Genomic DNA, 9,269 nt, shown 5'->3' on the forward strand with positions numbered 1-9,269 from the left:
AATAGGTTTCTATAATGACTTTAATATTCATACTTTTAGCCTGTTATTTTCCCAGATGCTTTGAGCATGAAGCACTATATCATAATCATGGATTGTGCGTTTAAAGGAGAATCCAGCCCTTTTTAAGAATTCACATTTGTTATTCCTGAGCCCCAGAACAAACAATATTTGTGAACATGCAGCACTCTCAAAAATGTGTGCTTGAAAGTTGTAAATATTAGAAAGATATTCACTAATGCTTTTCATTTGTTTGTAAATTAATTGAATGTATTCACAGATATGTTTTTATTTGTGACATTTGTTTTCATTTTATATTTGTGATATTTTTCTGAGTTTACAAATATTTTTTGTATTTGTGGAAGGCGTTTTATATTTACAGCTCACACATTTAATCATCGATTGTCCATCAGTTCACATAAATAATATTGAGACAAATCTACCTCCATACCCATCCCTTTTTCTCTTCACCTGCACAAGGTGCAGTCAGAGAGACTGAGAGGAAATGACACCTGGTTGAAGTTATAAATATAAATAATGTCATAATAAATTTCATATAAGATTCGGGGCTTTTGGGAAAACAGCTGGGCCTGGAGCCCCATAAGCCGCCCCCCTCGCTCCGCCTATGGTATCTAACATGACTTGGTCTCTGAACTCTACCGCTTACGTAACGTAACGCAACGTCGTTTCCATGGCGGTTTCCATGGCACACGTCATCAGCACTCGACCAAACACAGTAGAGGCGCGAGTCTGAAGAAGCATTCAAAAGGTTTTTTCCACAAAACTGCTTTTAATGGACGGTTGAGGACTAATGTTAACATTAAGTATGACTTAGTGTCTGTGTGTCGCTGCTGCCATGACACAGTCGGTTGTTGTTCAGGGTGAGTAAAACCCGAGTGCAGGTCGTTGAAGTGGACGTTAGCTTAGCTAGCCGCCAGTTTGCTCTGTTTTTGGTAGCTAGAAACTGAACTGTCGTAACGTGTAGCTCCATTTCTTGTTGAGTCGGTTTACGGCTGATTTACCCGAAAGGTCGGCTCAACTGGTGGAACAATTTCCCTCACAGATGTTAACTAAACTTTGCACTCGTGTTCTTCAGTCGGACAGTGCGGTAACCAGGTCGGCTGCAGGTTTTGGGACCTTGCTCTGCGAGAACACTCCCATGTCAATAAAGTAAGTGCAAACCCACACACCATACAGCAACTCCACGGACAGTACACTTTCCTATCCCACATCTGCTAACGCTGTATTTTACTAGACTGATGATGGTTTTTTTCAACAATACACATTTTGCACATGTTTGACGTCATAGGAAATACAGGAAAACAAAGGTGTAAGTGATAACAATAATGTTGGATGCATTCCATGTTTTACTGTAAATGAATTCATGTTATTACCTACACCTGTGCTTTTCTGGCTATGGCAGGTAGAAATGTGAGGCTATAAACCAGTATTAGGGAAATACAGTTTACATCATGGGGTTATTGCCTGGCAGCACACACCAGCCCCTACCTTCAGCTATCCTCACTCATATTCGCTCACCACATATCTATCCCCTACGGTGGCCCTGAGAGCTCAAAACTTAAGACAACATGTTCACTTTTGAAGTTAAAAGCATTGAACAACAAGTGTGTCCCAGCCAGGTTCATAATTTTTCTCATTTAAGTTATTTTTTTGCAGGAGGTAGACCCCCTGTTGTCAAATTGATGAAGATGTTTTCTGAATTTGTTTGTGTTTTGTCTGTTTGCATGTGTTTTCTTAAGTTGTTTAAATTGTAATGGTCAGTACAAAAACATTTAAAAACTATAATAGTTTGACAGAACAATGAAAGATCTATGGTACGGTGCAAAGGTTTTAGGCATCAATCATGCGATGCCATCAATGAGGCATCTGATTGGTCTCAAAAACTATTCTTAAGCATGACAACAACATTAAACATTCAGCCAGAGTCTTAAAGAGCTATCTCTAACAGATGGTCTGGCCCCCACAGAGTCCAGATCTCAACATCATGGAGTCAGTCTGAGATCACATGAAGAGACAGAAGACACTGAGGCAGACTGCAGCCTCCGCACATTGCTATTGGTGCCTAATATGTTTGCACAGTGCTGCTGTTCATCTACATAATACAGTGCAGTCCGAAGGTCTGAGACCACTGGTCCTATTTACTTGATAGGGAACGTCATCTCACTTTTGCTCGAGTAGAGGAAACATGCAACAAGTGTCGCCCCAAACGCCATTCACTTTGATAATTGATTTAACATTTCTGTAATAATGTTAAACTTTCATTGGCTCCAGTTTCTCAATTGTGGGCGTTTTGCTCCTTTTTGTCTGTTTTATATTTCTGTAAATTGAATATGTTTGTGTTTTGTAATGAAAAAGCAATGTGAAGATGTCACATCGGGTCTCAGGAGATTATGATGAGATGTCTTTCAGTATTTTTTGAAATTCTGAAGACTAAACAATTATTCATTAACCAAAAAAACTATAGATTTATCAGTAATGAAATACACCACTAATGAATCAGGAATTGAGTCAAATACAATTAAATCAGTTTAAGCCTTACATCATTTATAGAATAATTCCAGTTTACTACAACTCGGGTTTTGGTGTTTTTTACTGTTGTTTACATTTTTAATAATAAATTTGTACTCGCCAAAGTAATTGCTGAGCTCTTGTACCGAATCTGTATTATTATTATTATTATTATTATTATTATTATTTATCATTTATTTAAAGGGAAGCCTCTTCTTGTTTTGCCCCCTCTCATCCTGTAATGACAGACATGTAGTCACCTGTCACAAAAGCTTTCCTAATGTCCTGTTTTTCCTCTCTTCAGAAAGGATTGTATGATGAGGCTCTCAGTAGCTTTTTCAGGAATGTGGACTCAAGGTAATCACAACAGTTTTTAATCCACTAACTGCTGCATGGGTTGAGACATGTTTCCGCCACGGTGGTCCACATGTAGACCTTTTATATTTGGTGTGCTCTTCCAGGAAAGGTGAGGGGAGAACCTGTGGTGTTGGAGGGAGAATCCAACATCTGAAGGCCAGAGTGAGTTCTGCCGATTACCAGAAAAATAAAAAATATCTTCACATGGTTACGGGCTTATTTTAGAGTCGGGGTCAAGGTCAGGATTTGGGTTTACACAAAGAATGCTCTGGCATCCATTGGTTAAGGTTACAAAGAGGAGTTATGGAATGATGGCGGGGGGTCAAAGGCATGTGCTTGAACGTATGGTGATGAAACACATGTGCTGGCCTTCAACTCGCATTTGGATCCACAGGCGGTGCTGGTGGACATGGAGGAGGGTGTGGTCAACGAGATCCTTCAGGGCCCGCTGCGTGAAGTGTTCGACAGCACTCAGCTCCTGACGGACGTGTCGGGTTCAGGCAACAACTGGTGAGAGACAGACGAGCCACGGGACGCCGTCTCACGTGCTCACATGGCCAGGAGCAACTGCTACAAACCATAATTTTTAGCATGTGTGTTTTACAATCGTTTACACATGCAGTTGCATCACACCGCACGGTAATGTTGTGGTGTTCAGGGATTCTAAAAAAAAGCGATAAATAATGAGAGGATTAAAATATTCTTTCTATTACGGCCACCACATTTCAGATTCCCAAGAAAATGACAGAACAAGAAACAAAGGAACAGCCTCAGCAACTGGGTGACTTTTACTTATTTGCCTCTTTTCAAGCCCACACAGTTTAATTTGGGGGAAAGGTCAGTGTTTCTTGGAAGGGCTGCTACGAATATTCCCTCCATACATTTTCTTGAGCCTGACAGGCATTGAAGAAAAGAAAGTCGAGACCATCTTCAATGGGATCATACCAACCACAACACCCAGGACCGCATTTTTACATAATTACACACACACACACACACACACACACACACACACACACACACACACACACACACACACACACACACACTAGCAGCCAAGCTGTCATGGCTGATAACAATCCCTATTCGCAGTGACACGTCCGTCAAGCAGGATTGTTGGTCAGACAGTGGGGGTTGGAACGTTCAGCATATTAAATGGGAGTTCACAGAGACGTGTGTTGTGGCTGACTTAATGTTGGTGCTGTACTTATAGCGTATAGATTTCCCCTGGAGTCCTGGTCTATTTCTGCCTTTTATTCTGAAGTTAAAAACAAAAGTGGATGGAAAATATGCAGGGAACTGACTTTTTAAAATTCTTGCTAAATCATTTACTGTATCTGAGCTGCCAGCAGCTTAAAGCTAAACATGCACACACACATCACATTCACACATGCTGCAACTCTTCACAACATCTGCTAAACCTGAGACTCTTTATTCTTCATGTTAAACTCTTGCATTTTCTCCACCACTTGAAATACATGAGACTTTTCATCATAAACATACCTGAGGCTCAGCTCTCACTCTGACCCATGAGACAGAAAACCACAGTGTTGTTTAAATACATGAGCAGCTCAGCAGCCAGCTCTGATGCTCTGCGTCCTCGTGCAGGGCGGTGGGACACATGACGTACGGCTCAGCCTACAGGGAGCAGATCGTGGAGAAACTGCGGAGGGCAGCAGAACACTGTGACTGCCTGCAGTGCTTTTTTCTCATTCACTCTATGGGAGGAGGTAAGGACCAAATGTTTACATGGAAGTTCCCTCATTGAAACATTAACTCAGTAAATTCATTTTGTACAGATTCTGCTAAAAGCTATAGACTGAATCACAAACCTAGTGATGCAAGACACTGCTTCTTACAGTTCATTCAGTTATTCCACTGTGGAAGCAACATGTTCACATTTACTGAGACCAATTAGTTTCTGTTTTAGTCTGATTTAGAGTGAAAGTTAATTAAACAGAAGGACATCACTGCTTTAACTGATGTTTCCTTCCATCACTGTTGTCACAGCTACAATATATCCCCACCTGAAGTCTTTGCAGTGCTCATGCACAGTTATAAAAAGCGATCAGGTTACTTGTATAAAAAGCCAGGGAATCCGGTTTCTCTAATCCCTCACTGTGATTATGGAAACAGGTTTCATCTAAATAAATCAGGTTTCTGCTGAAAGCTTCTTTCTTTACTCGTACATTGAGGTACTGGCTCTGGCTTGGGGACCAGAGTGCTGAGTCTGCTGGAGGAGGAGTTCCCCGAGGTGTGTCGCATTGTCACCTCCATCTACCCGTCTGCGGAGGATGATGTCATCACCTCCCCTTACAACAGCGTCCTGGCCATGAGAGAGCTCACAGAGCACGCCGACTGCGTCCTGCCCGTGGAAAACCAGGTCTGTGTATCTGTGAACGTCCCCCCCCCCCTCATCTCTCTACTGTGTGTGCACATCTAAACCATCAGCGATTAACAACCTCCCGTGCTCCCTCACGTCTCCTCCTGTAGTCACTGGTCGACATTGTGAGCAAAATCCAACACATGTCTCACGGGGCGAAGCCAGGGCAGGTGATCAGGAGAGACACCGCCATCATCTCCGGACGGGGCGGCGTCAGTGCGGCAGAGAAGCCCTTTGATGCCATGAACAACATTGTGGCTAACCTGTTGCTCAGTATTACCAGGTATAGTATCACTGTGGGCGTGTTCATATAGAGGAGACCCATAGGACCGCAGTGTTTACTTTACATGCTGCTAAAATATTCATGTCACTTCTATAAAACTATAATATAACACTCCTAACACCCTGACTTGTAACATAAAGGCCAATACCAACTTCGACACCCTCCACCTCTTCAACAGAAGGAGCAATTAAGTTAAATGCCAGATTCAGATTGGTCACTAATCACAGAAAATAAAATGTCTTAGTAAGGTGACGACTCTCTCGTCCTTAAATCCAAAATCTCCCGTTTTATTCCGTTGGTTTGAGATCTGTGAACATTCAGTGAGAACACAGACGCACGAATGGAAACATTTGTTATCTATTAGTTGTATTTGTCACCAATCTGTCGTTTTCTAGTCTGAAGTGAGGGAAGTTCTGTGAGTTGTGGTTAAGGCAAATTTTCATCTGTTTGGTTGCTCATGCATGCACACACCCACATTCCTGGCAGTAGTTTCACCCTGTTCCACTGATCCATAATGCAGCAACGTGCAGAAACAAAAGCCGGGAAGAAGAAGAAGAAGAAGACAGCCTGCAACTTTTATAAACTGTTAAAATATTTTGGGGAAAATAAACAGCTTTACAAGTGTTTTATAAAGAGGGAAATGTGTTCAAACAAGGTGTTTTGGTGAGAAACGGTGAACGCAAACAAAAACTTGTGACACAAGTCGCATCAATTAGACTTTCCTGTGCGTGTAAAAGCTGCTGAGGTGTCGCCTTTAGATTCCTGTGTTATTTCTCCTGTGTTTCAGCTCGGCGCGTTTCGAGGGTTCCCTCAACATGGATCTGAATGAGATCGCCATGAACCTGGTGCCGTTCCCCCGTCTGCACTACCTGGTGCCCAGCCTCACCCCTCTCTACACACTGGCCGATGTCAGCGTCCCCACCAGAAGGTCTGCTGCCGCTATTTTTACCTCACAGTTGTTCTGACTCCCGCAGAGCTCCGGGTATTTAGCTGACAGGAACTCCATCATCCGTTCACACGCGTCTCATGTTGACCGCGGTGATGAGGGAAGCCCCTGCAGCGGCGACCTCACCGATCACAACTGTGTAGAATTTGTTTACGCCGGCATTCCAACTGTCGTTTGAAACGTGATGAAACGGCGCCGGTCACGTGGAACAAATGACTAAATGTAACGTAGATGGAGCTGGGCGACGTGGTTAGCATCGCAATATAAGAACTGTTTGTAGTTTGTATAAAGCTTTCATATAGACATGATGGATCATGTCCTCGTGATATCAATCCACTGACACTCAGCACCAGAGACGAGTAAGAATCCTGAAACTGTTTTCCAAAACATATTTACATGAGGACGCCTGATTTTACCCACAGATTTTAAAATGGTCCAAAAGCGGAAACATGGCTGTTACTTCCTGTTCTAATCAGCACCGTGATTTAATCAGGAGACAGTAAGACTCTCGACACACCACAGAGCCCGGCCTCCACTTTATCAAGTGAGACAGTGGCAGCTTCAGGTTTAGTGCTGCAGGATTGTGACAGGAAAAAACACCACTTCACCCACCACCCAACCACCAGCCCTCCTCCTCCTCCTCCTCCTCCTCCTCCTCCTCCTCAACAACAACTGCCATGAAAGTGGCCTTCTGTGAGCCATGGAGACCAAATCTGCCTCAGCGGCGCAGCTCATTGGTCAGACAGAGTGGTGGCTGAGCTGGGCAGCTCCCGGAGCTGAATGTATGTGACTGTATGAATGCAGAGCAGGGTGTTGCTTAAAAATATCTTTCTGCCTTCTCAGCAGAACGTCCCTGAATAAATACAAGGTTAAAGAAATGCTGCTTTCTCAAACATCGGCCCACTGGCCCCCAGTCTGACTCCACTGTACCTGAAATCTCTGCAGAGACGTTTCACTCACTACAGTCAGTAAATAGAGACTCTGTGCTGAAGAGGCAAACGACAAAGGCTGTTATTTGTCAATTCAAATGTAATATCTGAAAAGATTTTAACTGCATTGATATTTTAAGTGGAGTGATGTGGAAACGTCTCCTCTCACTGTTCCCTCTAGACTGGATCAGATGTTCAGCGACGCCTTCAGTAAAGACCACCAGCTGATCCGAGCCGACCCGAAGCGCAGCCTCTACCTGGCCTGCGCCCTCATGGTCAGGGGCAACGTGCAGGTGTCTGACCTCCGCAGGAACATCGAAAGGTCAGAGCGCCGTCTTCCCGCTCAGTCTCCATCTCCACTGAAACAGACAACGAACCAGTACGCTTGCCCCGATAGGCCCAGTGATGACCTCCACTCTCAGGCTCTGGAATAGTGCCTCCATTCAGCACTGACAGCAGTGATTCATGACTGGTCCATTCAGCACCCATCTCTCCTCTGCTCTCCCTGCAGACCTTGTTTTCCTGTGGCACGTTGTCAAGAGAAACTGAAACAGAAGCCGGTGTGAGAACACATATTTATGCGTGACCGTGGTTTAAATGAGGAGGGGGGAGGAGGGGGAGGGGGAGAAGGGAAATCACAGAAATATTCCCCACCAGAAAAACCAGAAAATAACTTAAGTGGAGACCTCGTGCTCTACATTTTTGTTCCAACAATCATGTTGGAGGATGAATTGTTTATTTATTCCAAGCTCACCTTGGAATCTGTAAATCTGTGATTGACCATTGTCTTATATTTCATTAACCTAATTATTCATGGGAGAATAATCAGCAGATGAATCAATAATGAAGTTAATCATGAGTTGCAGCCTCAGTATGTTGAGATCCTTATTTCTGTACTAATATCAGCATTAACAAACAATAATACGATCCAGTAATAGAGCTGTCAGGCTGATTCAAGTGTAACTCTGTTTATAGTGAAGTGTAAAATGTCGCAGGAACCGTGTGACCCTCTGAATTTCTCTGCTCCCTGTTCCAGACTGAAGCCGTCGCTGCCCTTCGTCTCGTGGAACCAGGAGGGCTGGAAGACGGGCCTGTGTTCGGTGCCTCCCGTGGGTCACTCCCACTCCCTGTTGGCCCTGGCCAACAACACCTGTGTGAAGCCCACATTCGTGGAGCTGAGGGAGCGTTTCACCAAACTCTACAGGAAGAAGGTGCATCTCAAGTTCCCTCCATGTTTTCAGACCGTTGGAAGAAACAACTTACTTAGACGCACTCTAGCTTTTGCTATCATTGTTTTTATCTGAGACTATTTTACATATTAATTAATATATTTATGTATTAAAGCTGCAACTAACAATTATCATTTTGAACCATCAAATCTGACACAGAAACAACAGAATCTTTGGGTTTGAGTTTGAGACATTTTTGTTTGAAAAACAGCTGAAGCTCTTTATCATCAAGATAGTTGTTCATGAATTTCCTGTTGATCAACTAATTATTTAATAGGCTTAAATTTTAAGCAAGTAATAAAGAGACTGAATGACTGTAAGTTCTTCTTCTTCTTCTCTGTTGAAGGCTCACCTGCATCACTACCTGCATGTCGAGGGGATGGAGCAGAGCTGCTTCTCGGAGGCCATCGCCTCTCTCGGATCACTGATTGAAGAGTATCAGCATCTTGATGCCACCAAGGGGACGCTGATGCACGACGCCCCCAGGCTCAGCATCAGCAGATGAAGGTCCAATCTGTTGTAAATCTATTTGACTTTTCTCTTTTCAAGCCTCGGCGCCGGCGACAGTCGGAGCCGGAGGCATATTGTTTTCGCCCCGTTCTCGTGGACGCGATAT

General features: G+C 43.6%; 1 protein-coding gene across 2 annotated transcripts; it reads left to right on the forward strand.

The window, feature by feature from the left end:
• The first annotated feature begins 720 nt into the window (after window positions 1–720).
• tube1 (tubulin, epsilon 1) lies at window positions 721–9,162 on the forward strand. Of its 2 annotated transcripts, XM_023430496.2 has the most exons (12): window positions 721–878; window positions 1,094–1,167; window positions 2,831–2,883; window positions 2,988–3,045; window positions 3,278–3,393; window positions 4,492–4,613; window positions 5,079–5,266; window positions 5,377–5,549; window positions 6,337–6,477; window positions 7,606–7,746; window positions 8,461–8,635; window positions 9,000–9,162. In XM_023430496.2, exons 1-12 carry the CDS (start codon window positions 854–856, stop codon window positions 9,156–9,158), a joined length of 1,425 nt encoding a protein of 474 aa, XP_023286264.1. In that variant the 5' UTR covers window positions 721–853; the 3' UTR covers window positions 9,159–9,162. The 2 variants fall into 2 exon arrangements, 1 of the variants encoding a protein (XP_023286264.1); XR_015436095.1 differs by lacking the exon at window positions 9,000–9,162 and having other exon boundaries at window positions 7,606–7,986; window positions 8,461–8,548.
• Window positions 9,163–9,269: the final 107 nt, after the last annotated feature.

Source organism: Seriola lalandi, unplaced genomic scaffold (assembly GCF_002814215.2).
Source record: "Seriola lalandi dorsalis isolate HSWRI2012SDOR001 ecotype SW California unplaced genomic scaffold, Sedor1 jcf7180002054906, whole genome shotgun sequence".
Taxonomy (NCBI): Eukaryota; Metazoa; Chordata; class Actinopteri; order Carangiformes; family Carangidae; genus Seriola; species Seriola lalandi.

What these genes read in the sequence shown, in the direction of transcription:
- tube1 (XM_023430496.2), top strand. Translation starts at nt 854, where the DNA reads ATGACACAGTCGGTTGTTGTTCAGG. An exon ending in AACACTCCCATGTCAATAAA is followed by an intron (nt 1,168 to 2,830) that starts GTAAGTGCAAAC and finishes TCCTCTCTTCAG; the next exon opens with AAAGGATTGTATGATGAGGC. An exon ending in CATTCACTCTATGGGAGGAG is followed by an intron (nt 4,614 to 5,078) that starts GTAAGGACCAAA and finishes TCGTACATTGAG; the next exon opens with GTACTGGCTCTGGCTTGGGG.